This window comes from Athene noctua, chromosome 3 (assembly GCF_965140245.1).
Source record: "Athene noctua chromosome 3, bAthNoc1.hap1.1, whole genome shotgun sequence".
NCBI classification, from domain to species: domain Eukaryota; kingdom Metazoa; phylum Chordata; class Aves; order Strigiformes; family Strigidae; genus Athene; species Athene noctua.
The window spans coordinates 7,805,962-7,820,227 of record NC_134039.1 but is presented as its reverse complement, the minus strand read 5'-3'; the positions used below and the strand labels follow the sequence as shown (position 1 = coordinate 7,820,227).

Here is a 14,266-nt window from a genome sequence, read left to right as displayed (position 1 = left end):
ACATCCCTCCTGCACCCCCATGCACACTCTGATCTTAGAAGGCGACAGACTGTGGATCTCCTCCCACTCTTACACAAATAAGAAACAATCCTGGAAGGGCTGTCTGTGGGGCACATCACAGAGGTTGAATTTCATGTAATGTTAGCTGATCATCTAGGCTGCCTACCACTGGGAGACATGGACAGATACCTGCAGAGACCAATGCAATCAAGGTTGTGGTTTCTAAGCCAAGGGAGAGAAATGGTTCTTAAGAAGTACCTGCCCTTATTCATTGATTAGACAGGATCTTGGATGACAAGTTCAGAGTATGTAATGCTGAGAGGGTTACATTAGAAAGGCTGACCTCAACTTAAATCATTCTGTCTTTTTTTTTTTTTTCTTACTTGTCGGCTTTGTTGCCCTGCACACAGCATGGCTGGATAGGATGCTCTTCAACCTAAGAAGTTGGGGGGATTAAAGCTGTGACTGGAGGCTGAGCAGGAAAAAACACAAGTGGGAATAAACTGTTCAAAAATCATTGGTGACTACAGTTAATTTATTTGTAAAGTTCACTTCCCGTTCCTTGCAGGCACTATTCATCTCTTACTCCGTAGATGGTGGTGGTGGTAGTGAGGCAGGAGGGTTCCAGCAGCTGGGAGTGTTCTTCATACATTGCCCTGGTCTACTTCCTCTGCAAGGATGGAAGAAGAAGGGTACGTACAGGAGTTAGAAAGATATATGCCAGTTCCCTCTCTCAGGCCGAGACAGAGAGAGAAAAATGTGGGTTTGGGAAGCCAGGTTGTGTGTGAAGCAGAGCACAGGAGAGTGAATTGCTGTTTGACCGGAGTTGAGGGCCATCCATAGCACTCAACACTCAAGTCACCTTCAAAGCTGTGTGAGGTTGGGAGAGGGCTCAGACTCTTTCTGACCCACTGGGACAGATAAACAGGCTGGGATTTGTCACCGCTGGGATGGACACGGGAGCACAATGCAAACTGGCAGCAAGGATGTTCACTGAAGCAATGAGACATGCTCTTAAAGTGTATTTATTTCCCTGCAGAAAGTGGAAGGAATCTGCTGCAACCAGTACTGTTCAGGGCAGGGAAGAAAGCTTTCTGCTTTGTAACCAAGATCTGCCTTTTAGTCAGTGCAGACCACCTTTGGACACCTAGACCAGTGTACACACCTCTTAACTAGCAACTTCCCATCTTCCTTTCCAAGGAAAATAAAATCTCTGCCTTTTAATGGACACGGGGAAGAGTAGCCTAAAATCTAAAGCCTACCTACTAGTCTAAGACTGGATAATCAGACCACACCAAATTATCCTTTGGAAATGCTTTACTGTCCACTCTGTGTCTGTCTTCTGCCTTAGGACTTATGCATCTTTCTTCCATTAAGGGAGGCTGTAGGCCTCAGCAGAACACAGCTATACCTATGGACACAGTTCAGGTTATCAAGCAGTATGGAGTAAAAGCTTGGGAGTTCAGGCTTTTTTCCAAGACACCACATAAGAACACAAAAGGAGATAAATTTCACCATTTACCACCATCAAGAGACAAAGCTTTTGCCTCTCCCAAGTCCAAATCACTTTTTCTCTGCTCTCAGATGCCACAGTCAGGCCCTGTGAAAAACCAGTTCCCAGGGTCTCAGTGCTTCCCAGAAGCCTCCATAGTCTAAACACCTGAAACCGCAACTGATGGGAAGCTAGACCTGCCAGTCTTCATACTGGAAGATTCCATATACAGGAGAAGTATACCTGGTCAGGGCCTTCCACTGAAGCTCCTAAATTACCTCCCAAACACTTACCTCTTCAATAGCAAGGGTTGGGAGGGATTCCTCTGCAACGAGGCCTCCCTACTGCAGGTATGGCTCCATGCTCACAGTAGGAAGCGAGAGGCTAGGAGCAGCACCGCATTACAGCTTTAGTGAAAAGGAACGCCAGGCTTGGGCAGGAGGTGCTGGAACATGGCATGAAACGGCATGGCATGAAATCACCGTAGGTCAGACCATGACATGCTGCTTTATGGGTTATCTTTTGGAGGTCCCCGATTTGTTCCATTGCTCCAGACAGAGCGCTTTTGGGGAGGAGCGTGCCGGGTGGTTTGAAAGAGCCACGTCCTCTCAGCATGATCCATAGCTACACTAGCTGGAGTTGGGAAGGATACCCCAAATCTGAGACAGTGAGAACGATGTAAGAAATTTGAACTCGGTAAGTCCAAGGGGCAGTAACAGAGCAATAGGGACGCAACCTTCACTCAAACCAGGAGAACCTGACTATGAGAAACACTTTGAGAATTCAGGGCCGGTGGATTTTGAATGAGACAACATTGTGCCTCCCGTGCTCTCAGTTTTGTGTACAAAATGTGTGCCTGTGTGTTGGGCCAATCTCAATTCAAATCACCCATCGAGCAGAAAGACACAAGCACAGTCTGAAACACCAAAAATACAGTGAAGGAGATGTACAGACTGTGGAGAAAGGAAGGGCTCTCAGTAGCCTACCTGTGGCGCAGGGAGCGCTGTACTCCTGTGTGGCAAACTCGTCTGGAAAAGAGAAGGGAGGGAGGAGCGGTCTGTCAGCGCCGCCGGCAGCGGGGCGGGTGCCCGAGAGACGCCTCTGCCAGGCGCCGCCGCAGGCCGCTGCCGGCACCCGCGGGTGCCCCCGGGGATCCCCGCTGGGCGGGGGGGAGCCCCAGCGCCGGCCCTGGCAGGGCCCGCGGCAGCCAGGCAGAGCCCCCCGGCACAGGCAGCCCCCGCAGGCGCCGCCCGCGCGTCCCCCGGGGCTGCTGCGGCCCCTTCTCCCGGCACGCCGGGGGGCTGCGGCCGGCTCCGTCGCTGCCCCCGGGCGCAGCAGCCGGGCCAGCGGAGGCCCGGGGGGCGGCGGGACCGCCGGCAGGCGCTCTGGGGCCGCGGCTCTGCCCGCGGGGTGGCTGCGCTCCCCGGGGAGGCCGGGGGCAGAGCAGGATGCCTGCCTACCCAGCAGCTGCGGGCCCCCCCGGCCCTCGGCGCGTCCCCCCGCCCGCCCTCGCTCCCGGGGCACCCCGGCCCCGCGCTCACCCGTCTCGTAGTAGTCGTAGACCTTGACCTGAGCCGGCCTCAGGCCGCGCACGGGGACGTCCCGCTCCACCGCGAAGGAGAAGCCCAGGGTCTCGCTGCCCAGCTGCGGGAGGGAAGCGCGGGAGGCTCAGGGCCGGCTCCGCGCTGCCCCCGGGCTCCCCGGCTCGGCCCTGGCGCCCGTTGCCGGGCCGCGGGGGGTGCGGGGCTGCGGGCCGGGCTGCGGGGCGGGGGGAGCGCCGGGGCCTTTCCCCACGCCGGGGGAGGCTCTGCCCGGTGGGGAGGTGCGGGCCGGTCAGTGCGCGGGGCGCAGGGGAGCCTGCGCAGGGCTGGGACAGAGGCGTCTCTATGAGGTAGAGACAAAGTTTATGTTTCAGGTTTAGGTTTCGTTTTTCGAAGCCCCTCCGAGCGTTGCTCTCCACCTCTGCGCACGATGTTGCCGTAGCCAGCTGCAGAGCTCACCGAGTGCCACACGGCCGCCCCGGGTCAGTCCTCACCTGCTCGATGTACAGGAGAACGTGGTTTGTGCTCACTTCTGTCCGTTGGATCTGGTGAAACCAAGTGTTTGAGAGCTGGAAAGAGCAAACATGAAGGAGGTTGCTGATCTGAAGGGAACTTTGTCAACCTCCTTCAACTCATCTAACCTTCCTCCAACACCCAGGGCCTCAGCAGGTGAGTGCTGAGAGGCAAAGCACAGGGAGAGTCGGTCTGTGTGAAGCCCTGCACAGTAAGTCTTCCCCCAGATCCCACATCTCATGCTTTTACACTTCCTCAACACAAAAATGGAATGAGGCACCAGCATTATGACAACTGCCCTACATCTCCCAGGGCTCCCGAGTCCTTGAACTTAGACTTTACGGTCTCATTCCAGCTCTTGGACTCGGGGCCAAACCAGATGCATTTCAGCTACTGCAAACTACCACAGGTGCTTGAGGAGTGGGAAGAGAGTGCTGCTGCTGGCATCCCTCATTCACCCCTGCTCCACAGCTGAGGGGTGGAAGACCTGGAAGGAAAAGCATGACAGGAGTAACAGTGGAGAAGATAAGAAGAGAAGAATTAGATGCCCCTTTAAACAAAGAAATCGATGCCCCTGATAAAGGAGAGATATACACAAATAAGTGCTTCACACAGGATCCTACCTTCCTCACGGAGGACTTCACAGGGGTGAATCCTGACAGCATCTTCACATCAACAATCACCATGTTGGAGCCATTGCGCTCCCCAGTGTAACTAAGGAAGCAAGCAACAAAGATTGAGCACACCTCAAGTCCAAGCTGGGGGCACTTCCATCTTTTCCATAACACCCGGCACCCCACCAAGTCCTGGCAGTCCAGCACCTTCTTCTCCAGCTATGCCAGGGTCTCCTGGTGAACTGTGCAGCCTCTCGCTAGCCCAGCCCAGGGCCATCCACAGAGTTCCAGCACTGCAGGACAAGTCTTTCCTCCACAGCCTCTCCTCCCAGCACAGCTGCTTCATGCCCACTTTTCCAGGAGATGCACCACTCCTCCAGGGCTTCCAAGACTGACTCACCCTGGACAACCAGACCCCCTGCAGCTCCCGTGGCTTCTCAGGAAGGTTGAGACCCAAACGCAGACTCACCTGACGTTTACGCCTATGTCAAAGACCTTGTGAGCCTTGGAGTCGGCACATGTCTGTGGGATTGTGTACACGTGAAGCATGAAGGGTGCATCCTCCTGTGTGGGCTGCACGTTGTACCTCAGGCTTGTCTAGGGGAGAGCCAGCAGCTCTGTGTGAGCGTGTGTGTGTGTGTGTGTGTGTGCTCAGCGCGGGAGAGAGACGACCCTCTCCCCATCCAGCCTCCCCACTTCCCCCATTCCCACAGCTCCTCCACGTTGTGGATCCTTCCCTCCTTCCCACACACTCTTTCTCCCCCACACACCTCTACTCTTCTTCTCGTCCTCCCTTCCCCAGAGCCTTCCCCCCCCACTTCTCCCCTCTCCCCTGTCCCTGTGTCCCCCTTCCTGGCTTCTGCCTGGCAAGGGGCTCCCCTGCCAGGGTGGCACCTGCCCCCACCCCCTCACCTGCACGTAGACGCATCCTTGTCCAGACACCTCCGTGCTGTACTCCCCTGGCACCTGGGGCAGGGCCACGCGCTGGAGCAGCAGCCGGTTTGTGGAATCCACTTGGAAGTGTTGCTGGAAGTCCCCTCCAGATTGCAGGGTCACTGTGGAAGCTGCTCCGCTCTTGGCGTAGGTGGCAGCTCCGTACAGGGACAGGGCCTGGAGAGCCACCACTGTGTCCTGAAAGAGACGGGTCCCAGCACCCAGGGGGATGCAGTGAGCCTTCCACAGCCCGTCCTCCCACAGCCTGCCCTTCGCTGTCGGCAGGCACCCTCCCCTCCATTCTTCACTTTCTCTGGGGTTAAGCAGCAAGGACAGAGGGAAAGAGCAGCTTTTGCACGTTTCCATTCCCTTCCCACATCCTCTGCGCAGCGGTTGCATGTTCCCTGAGCTCCCTGGTGTGGAGCTCTGCGCAGCCTTCATTCACTCTCCACAGGGTGAAGCAACAACTTCACATGCACAAACAAATTGCAGCGGGAGCCCTCCCCAAAGCACAGACACACATCCCTTGCGTCCCTACTGTTCTGCCCCACTGTGTCGAGGAAATCAGGTCATTAATCAAAGTACCGGCCATTCCCCGAGGCAGTGCCTGACATAGTTGCCTCGAGCCCCTGGGGAACTTGTCAACCCGGGGTATGCTGTGGGGCTAGTGCTTGCCCTGGCGAGCCTCAGTGTGCTCCCACCTGGGTCGCTGACACCCCCCATCTGTGCCGTTGATGTGTGAGGTGGCAGGAGGGAAGCAGCTCACCTGGGTGGAGGAGAAGCCTCCGTTGGGATTCTGCTGGGCAGTGATCCACTTTGCAATCAGAGATGCAAAGGACAGCTCCTCCTGGGAGGGTGCCGGCTGCGTGGTGAGGTGAGCAAGGAGCACGTAGGCTGTCATCTCCACTTCAGCAGAGGGAGCTCGGTAGTGATAGTAGGGGAGATCAACCTCCGGCTCTTTCCCAGGCCGCTGCCAATGAACAGACCCATCTTCACAGGAGGCAGGGAGCGCAGAGACAAGACAAGAAGCAATTATTAGTAGTTATTGCAAGGGAGCAGTTGATCTGGCGCCGGTGCAGTTGGGAGGACAGAGCCTCCAGGATGCATCTGTCATGCAGGATGAAGTGGGAAGGGTTAGGTGTGGACTCGCTGCAGGTTTACAACTAGTCTGAGTCTGCTGAGGCTCAGTCCCCAGGCCTGGACACCACTTTGTCCGAGACTCCAGATTCACACGGACGTTGATGGGCTCCAGCACGAGCAGAGCACCAGGCTGGCATTCCTTGCCTGGTTCAGTAGAGGTGCCGGTGTCGGGCACTGACAAGCTCTGTGAGGCAAAACAACCCAAAGAATGTGACCAGGGCGTGAGAGTCCCCTGCCGGCAGAGACGGCAGAAGGTGCCGGGGGTATTTCCTTCACAGCCCTGCTACCCAACGCTTGGGCAAACCCGCTGTCCGGCCTGACTTTACCAGAACGCTTGCGAGTCATAACACGATTTCCTGGGAGACTCACAGCTTGTGCTGTGGCCTCCAAAATGGCCTGTATGCTCGTTTTCTCTCTCAGCGCATCCAGGTCTCCTCTGATTTCCTGTCCCACGTGCTGTGCAAAGCCTTTGCTAAGCAGTGCCTGGTGTGGCAAGAGGAGCGGGCTGAGCAGAGACGCTGGCAGAGCTACCCTTTAGTTCAGCACCGGTGCGGATGGTGCCTGGTGCTTCCTGATGGACTCCTTTGGAGCACAGAGGTAGGACTGGGCACTGAGAGGGAGTTCTCAAGAATGCATCCCCTTTGCACAAGTCCTTCCTCTCCCTCCACCTTTCCGCTCCCACGGAAGCCATTTCCTGCAGCCCCTGCCCCACCAATAAAAGCCATTTTCTCAAGGGAAGATGCAAGGCGAGTGGATTAGAAGGAAGAGGTGTCCCACCAGGAGCACTCACCCTTTTTCACAGCTTCCTTTTCAAGTGAGCCAAGTAATGCCTTCCGCTTCTCCTCCTTCCCCGCCAGGGCGAAGGCGTACGCCATCAGTGCCTTGGTGTACACGTGGTTTTCTTTCTCATCTGCTGCCGTTTCCAGGCAGAACAGAGCGTTACGCACCACTGAGTGCTGGGTTGAGAGAGGGAGAGACTGAGCTGGAACATCCAGAGCTCACACTGAGGTCCATCCATTCAATACTGGATTCCATTCAATAGGAATTGAATGTTACCTATGGACCCTTGATGTCCCCACTGTCCTGTCTGCCAAAGATTGTGCCATTGTGTACTCCTCAAATTCAGGTCCAGTACCCCCTGGAATGAATGGGCAGCCAAAGGCTCTTCCTTATCTTGTATATGATTTTCTTTAATACATCTTGCTGTAATGTTTTATCCCATTCTGATTTAAAGACTGTGAATCTTGGCTCTAATCCTTCTGCCTTGAGAATAGCTGCTGACCTGATTGTGTCTCAGTGCAGTGGGAGCTCTCTGACGTACTTCCCCTCTGTAGATGTACTGGATACTTGCTTTCCTCCTCTAACTATCACCCTGAGACTGCTCTGTGCTTTCACCTTCTGCTCTATCCTTTCCTTTTGAATGTTTAATTTTTCAGGGCCTTCATTTTGCTGGAGCTTGATGACATAGCTTCTAGTTTGGAGGTAAATTCTATCTCTGTACAAGGAAGAATATTTTTTTTCTAATTTCTGGGATATTTTTTGTGACACATTAACATCAACAATGCATGTCTTTTTGAAGCCAGATTCTCCAGTATGGTTTAAGAGTGCAATCGCCACAGCAAATCAAAATGTAGCTACTTTACATAGCTAGACAGTGTCTGTTACTTAACAGTTACTTAACAGACACCGTGACTCCACATCCTTTCTGCAAGACACGTGACTGTTTCTCATTTGTGATAGAAAAACTGATATAAAACTGAAGCAATAACACTGTTGGGGCAGGGGGCATGCCATGATCTGAAGCCTAACAGCAGATTTACAGTTTAATCAATGGTCGAGAAGGAAAAGACTTATTTTTCATTGGCTTTGTACTTTGACTTCAGTGGGTGTCTACTAGAAGATGAAATCTTCTGTGGTCACTTTTGGAGAAACAGTTAAACTGCTTTTGAGAAATCAAAGAATAAAACTGAAATTGGTTGGGTCTATGCCTCACCTAATGGTTCCAATGCTTACTACTGTTTGTAAGATAAGTGTTGGGGAGGAATTCAGTCTAATGATAGGATGTGGCAGTAAATACACATGCTTAGGACAGCACTAATAAGTTTTATATGAAGGGTCTAATATGGCTTATTTTACTTACAGAAATACTCTGTATGCTTGCCTGTAGCATTAAATACCTAAGGGCTGTGCTATGCTCAGGAGTTCTTACAGCTTAACTTGAAATGCACCGATATCCCAATCAGATTCTGCCCCGTCACATTCAGTGACACATTTAGTCTCAGACAGAGAGATGAAAACCATCCTTGTTACCCAGTACAGTTCTGCCTGAGAACTAGCCTTCTAAAAACAACACATACCAAAGAAAGAATACCCTTTTGGTGAAGTTAATGTCATCCATGTCACCCTTCTGACAAAAGAATTCCTTCTGCTGCTTCTTACTATACAGGCAAAAGACTTTCAACACAAATAGACCATACTCCATTTGGAGCAGAGGGATTACAGCAGCCCAGCAACCATCCTGGCTCAGCAGTCCTTCTGCTGCAATTCACACCCCAATTTTACCTGCACCAGGAGCTTGTCTCACAGTGAGAGGATCACAGACTCGGGGATCAGAATGACCATATCCACATCACTTTTAAATAGGCCTCAGGCTTTTCACAGACTACCATTTATGATATTCTCTATAGGTATACCTTACTACCTATAGGTATAGTTTATTCCCCAAGTGTTAAGAATGAGGATTTCCCATAAAGCAAGCTAGAAGAGGCAGAGAAAATGAGAATGAATCCTTGAGCATGCCACTTTTTTTACAGACCTGTGCTGTTGTGTCAACACAATGGTCCCATACAGGTGGTTCAACAGGAGTTTACTATTCCAACAGAAAAAAAGGGGTTTTTTTCAGGTGTAGAAAACCTGTTTGGCTCATTTCAGAGATTTAAATATATAAATATTTAAATATTATCCAACTCACTGTTAATCCAAGCTGTACTCTTTTAAAGGAGCAAAAGCATGATTCTCCACAAAAGAACTCATAAAAAGGTTAAGTGAAATGTGTATATGGGAGACAGGATTGGACAGGGGAGAAAAATGGAGGAAAAGTGTTATTCCAGTCTAGGCTTGAATGGAAGGAATATTCAGACAGGATTTCTTCTTTCAAAAGGTAAAGAGACCTGATAATCTAGCGGGCCACTAGTAGGGCAGGCTAGTACCACCTGTGACTCGGTCTAGGGTGCAGACACGTACGGTTACAGGCAGAGGAATCTCCAGCAATGCAATAATAATGTAGGCCGTCAGCGTGATCTCGTCGTTCACCCCACCCTGCAGGAAACCACAAAAGTAGATGTTGATCCCGCACAGCACCACTGGTTTCTTCATGTGCTACATATCCTAACTGTAGGAGTTTCAATGAGGCCAAATGCCGGGGGCTGCCCTTGGGCCACAACAACCCCCAGCAGCGCTACAGGCTTGGGGAGGAGTGGCTGGAGAGCTGCCAGTCAGAGAGGGACCTGGGGGTGTTGATTGACAGCCGGCTGAACAGGAGCCAGCAGTGTGCCCAGGGGGCCAAGAAGGCCAATGGCATCCTGGCTTGTGTCAGCAATAGCGTGGCCAGCAGGGACAGGGAAGGGATCTCACCCCTGTACTCGGCACTGGTGAGGCCGCCCCTCGATTCCTGTGTTCAGTTTTGGGCCCCTCACTACAAAAAGGACATTGAATGACTCGAGCGTGTCCAGAGAAGGGCAACGGAGCTGGTGCAGGGTCTGGAGCACAGGTCTGATGGGAGCGGCTGAGGGAACTGGGCGGGTTTAGTCTGGAGAAGAGGAGGCTGAGGGGAGATCTCATCGCCCTCTACAGCTACCTGAAAGGAGGGTGCAGAGAGGGGGGATGAGTCTCTTTAACCAAGGAACCAGCGATAGGACAAGAGGTAATGGCTTCAAGTTGCACCAGGGAAGGTTTAGACTAGATATTATGAAGCATTTATTTCCAGAACAGGTTGTTAGGCATTGGAATGGGCTGCCCAGGGAGGTGATGGAGTCCCCATCGCTGGAGGTGTGTTTAAGAGTAGGGTTGACACAGTGCTGAGGGATCTGGTGTACTTGGGAACTGTCAGTGTTAGGTCAATGGTTGGACTGGATGATCTTCAAGGTCTTTTCCAACCTACATGATTCTGTGGTATCTACATCCTGCAGGGACAAATTCTTCCTAGACTCCTTCTCATGGTAAGTCCTCAGAAGCTGCTGTTGGCTTCTTCCTGCTTCTGTGATAGCTCACATATATAACTCCCCATCCCCTCCCCAGCCCCCAAGTGCTGAAATAGCTCTGTTGGTCCCAGAGCGATTTATGGTCAAGTTCCAACTTGACAAAGCCCACGTGGAGCCAACCAGGCAGACACATTACCTTCATGGCATTGTTCAGGAGCGTCCCAGAACTGCGGAAACAGCCGTTATCCTTCTGCTTCTGAGTGAGCCAGACCAAAGCATCCTGGATGTGCTTCTCATCTATGAAGATGTGAGGCCGGGCCTGAGCAAAGGACTTGAGGACAAAGGCCGTGAGCCTGAAAGAGACAGAGGGAACTGAGACATCCTGAGATAGCCCTGTATCCATCAGAGGTCATAGGGCCCGTGTGGGCATCACTGTTCTGGAGGAAAGCAGTAGAGACTACAGGATTTGATCACAGTGGGCTGCTTGGAAACTGAGCTAGCTTAGCGACTTGGTGAGATAGGGACGAATGCTAAATGGGGCCTGCCATGCATAGCCCTGAGGGCTGCAGCTCGGTGGGACTCTGGGGATTCATCACCATCTGCTGCTAACAAGAACTAGCTAGGGCATCCTGGAGGTCACCCTCACTTAAGCTGAAGAAGTGTTTTAGGGGAGGTAAGTAGCTATCAGTGCAGCACTGCAAACCTAAAAAGCATCTCCCTTAGCATCCTTCCCTGCTCCATTATCCCACATGATTATCCTATGATGTCCTGATCGCAATTTCATCTCCACTTCTATTTTGAACTCCAGAGTGACCAAGCACAAGAGAACAGCGAGGAAAGGGAGGGCATGAAAAGCAGAAATAAAAAGCCAGTGGTACTTACCAGGTATTCCCAACTTGCCCGTAACGGGGCCCAAAGGTGCTATAAGAACCATCCCAGTGTTTGTACTTCAATTGCCTTTGATAACCTGAAATGGAGAGTGGAGGAATATCTTAGCTGTCACAGGACTTTTCAAGGAGCCATGCAAAGGAATTGTAGTAGACATGGGACACAGTGTCCCCCTTCTAATGGTAGAAGTGTGAGCTACGCTGCTCAGTGTTACAATGCAAGTTGGGGCAAACTCCCATCTTCGAGTACATCCATCCTCATGCTCCTCCTTTCTCCTAAAGCACCTGGAAACTGTGTATCTGTGGTCATTGCCACTCTCTGCCCTAGACTTGATGAGGAGAGGTAAATGTACCCCAGACTTGAGAGAAATGGTAAAACAGTTCTCAGAGAAGAACTGAATACAATGGTGAGCCCCACACAGGATGGTGATGAAGAAAGCAGGATCATTTTCATTGGAGGAAGTGCAATTTTTCTGTGAAATAGCTAAGTAAAACCAGTTCCTTGTTAGTCAGCAGATACTCACCATGTCTATATGTACCGATGTTATGTCTGCCAGCATGTCCTAGCTAGTGTGTTCACATTCTAACCTAGTCAAAGGTGAGTGACATAAGTCTACATAAGCAGCTGCCACGATTAATGGTTACAGTCTGATTTATGTATCTCATACATCCTTTCTTACGGAGAGAACTCTTGAGTTATTGACAGTCCTGGACTTTTTCTTTGTTCTTGTTTGGATGTTGTCCTCTCACCCTGCACCTCCACCTAAGCACAGGATTCTGTCTTACAGATGCTGTATTATATACACTTGACCTACCACAGTATCATATTCCCTCTAGAGACTGCACCAGGACATCCTCCCCCAGATCATACATGCCAGTGGCCAATAATGTCCTTACCCTTGCCAAGGGAAGGAATGAACAGAGAAGCAAAAGCCATGTCTCAGCTCACCGCTCACTAAGTATCCGATGGCCTTGGATTTCACCTCCTCACTCAGCTGTTCTGTCTTGTTCAGATAGTCCAGGACGTAGATGTTGGGTGCAAATAGGACCATGTTCTGCTCCCCGCAGCCGAATGGCATCTGGAGGAGCTGGTGCAGGTTCTGCATGGCAGTGCCCATGATGTCGCCTGGGGAATGGGACAATTTCTAGTGTGAATTTGCACAGTTCAGGGCTTGCCAATAGGCTGAGCACAGCCTGAAGAAACGTGACAGTGCTTCAAAATAGCATGTGACACTGTAAGAATGCTTCACTTACCTAGTACTGAGAAATATGCTCTGGCTGAGCCATCCACCACAGTCTCTGGGAGAACCAAGGAGATTGTCTCTGACATTAACTTCTCTGGGATAAAAAACAGATCAATTTGGTTAAAATTCCAGATATATCTACATGCATGGGTAGCAGCTAAGAGTGTGAGACACCTCTGCACCGGGGTTTCCTGCCTTCAACCAATTTATTTATCTGTAATTTTGTTGTGGAAGCTTCCCACGCTGCAGATTTTTTGTTGGGCCTGCAATACCCTCATACACAGACTGTCATGGACTTCTCTCACCTGGCCTTGACTAACAAATACACTTTCCAGTCTATTTTTTATCCTGCTTTGGTGCATAGACCTGGGTTACTGCAGAGTCAGGTTTGTGATTTTATACCCACTGGATAAAAGAGATAACGCTATTAAATCCCAGATATTGTCTCCCTGCAGGGACCTAGCCAGCCTCAGTTCCTGAGGGATAAGCTTCTGCCTCTGTAATTGCAGGGACCGTTACAGCCTCGGCTCTTCTCCTTTAGGAAGAGTTAGTTTCACTACCAATTGGACATTTATCTAGTTTGTTCAATTTTATCAGATCCCTACACCTTTCTTCTCATAGCAGAGCATTCACAAACCTTGTCTTCTCCCTTTGCCTTTAGTATCTACCTCAGCAAAGAAAGTCTTAGAAAGCAAAAGGCTCTTACCAGATGCACAGAGCACAGAGTTGTAGGTTGTTTCCACCTCAGTTCCTTCCGGCTTGGGGAAAAAGGCAAGAAAAAAAGCAAAAACTGAGAAACAACAGCAACAAAAAAGAAAAATAAGAAATCTCAAGAGGGAAACTAAAAGGGGCTCTAAGGAAATTAAATACTTATAAATTCTCCTGTGGTAATAACTTCATTATACTGAAAAGTCTTTAGAAATTGCTTACAAAGTTTCTTCTTCTGTATGCTAAACTGAGGATAATGAAGGACTATAATATACAAGCTTTCAAGCATGAAATTTAATACATGTTCTTTCCTTTCTTATTACTGAGGGAGGCCCTGTAGCTTCACAGGTTATGATGCAGATGGTAACATGCAAGAAAGTTGATGTTACTGACAGTGCTAATAGAGCCATGGGGCTCTGTCATCCAAGGCATCACCCACCTGGCCCAGTCCAGCAGAATTCTTCCAATTGGGATGATGGCTGAGTGCCTGGGACACCGGTAGGATACGTATGCAAGCACTTTGATAGGTGGCAACTAGAGCACTCCAGTGCACCCACAAGTAACACGTTACCACACCCAAAGTTTAAATACATGCCACGGTCAACTGGTGATTGTATCCCTCTGTTTCAAAAACTTTTAGCCTAATTTTTGAAGTCAGAAAAGAAGCCCTGGCTTTTGTTGAGCTGGTTGAACACATTCTGCAGAAAATTCAGGAATCAAATATTTACTAGAAAATGTATTTTGTCAGAGTGTATTTCAGTGAGATCCTTGTATCAATTTTTTTAACCTCAAAATAGGAGAGTTCCCATCGCTTCACTACTGGTTCCCAACTTTTGCCAGCTGAAAATTTTTTCCAGCATGTAAACAAGCAAACCTTCACTTTCTCACACAGTTAAAATACATTGTCTCTCATTCTTCAGTATGAAAAGACAAAGATTAATAGAGTAGGGGAAAAAAAAGAAAAAAGAAAACCAAAAAAGCTAAATGCTTCTGTT

At 50.4% G+C, this 14,266-nt stretch overlaps 1 protein-coding gene across 5 annotated transcripts in view; it reads right to left on the bottom strand.

Annotated features, from left to right (window-relative positions):
• Positions 1-357: 357 nt before the first annotated feature.
• LOC141958877 (alpha-2-macroglobulin-like) overlaps positions 358-14,266 on the bottom strand; it is a 40,115-nt gene continuing 26,206 nt past the window's right edge. For all 5 annotated transcript variants that reach the window (XM_074901867.1, XM_074901865.1, XM_074901863.1 and 2 more), the window contains exons 22-36: positions 13,270-13,321; positions 12,574-12,657; positions 12,269-12,445; positions 11,315-11,399; positions 10,629-10,785; positions 9,477-9,551; positions 7,024-7,189; positions 5,860-6,083; positions 5,073-5,291; positions 4,630-4,757; positions 4,170-4,260; positions 3,528-3,602; positions 3,034-3,136; positions 2,479-2,520; positions 358-670 (exon numbers count right to left, since the gene is read on the bottom strand). In XM_074901867.1, the coding sequence (XP_074757968.1) occupies positions 645-670; positions 2,479-2,520; positions 3,034-3,136; positions 3,528-3,602; positions 4,170-4,260; positions 4,630-4,757; positions 5,073-5,291; positions 5,860-6,083; positions 7,024-7,189; positions 9,477-9,551; positions 10,629-10,785; positions 11,315-11,399; positions 12,269-12,445; positions 12,574-12,657; positions 13,270-13,321 (1,704 nt within the window). In that variant the 3' untranslated portion in view covers positions 358-644. The remainder of the gene's footprint in view (positions 671-2,478; positions 2,521-3,033; positions 3,137-3,527; positions 3,603-4,169; positions 4,261-4,629; positions 4,758-5,072; positions 5,292-5,859; positions 6,084-7,023; positions 7,190-9,476; positions 9,552-10,628; positions 10,786-11,314; positions 11,400-12,268; positions 12,446-12,573; positions 12,658-13,269; positions 13,322-14,266) is intronic.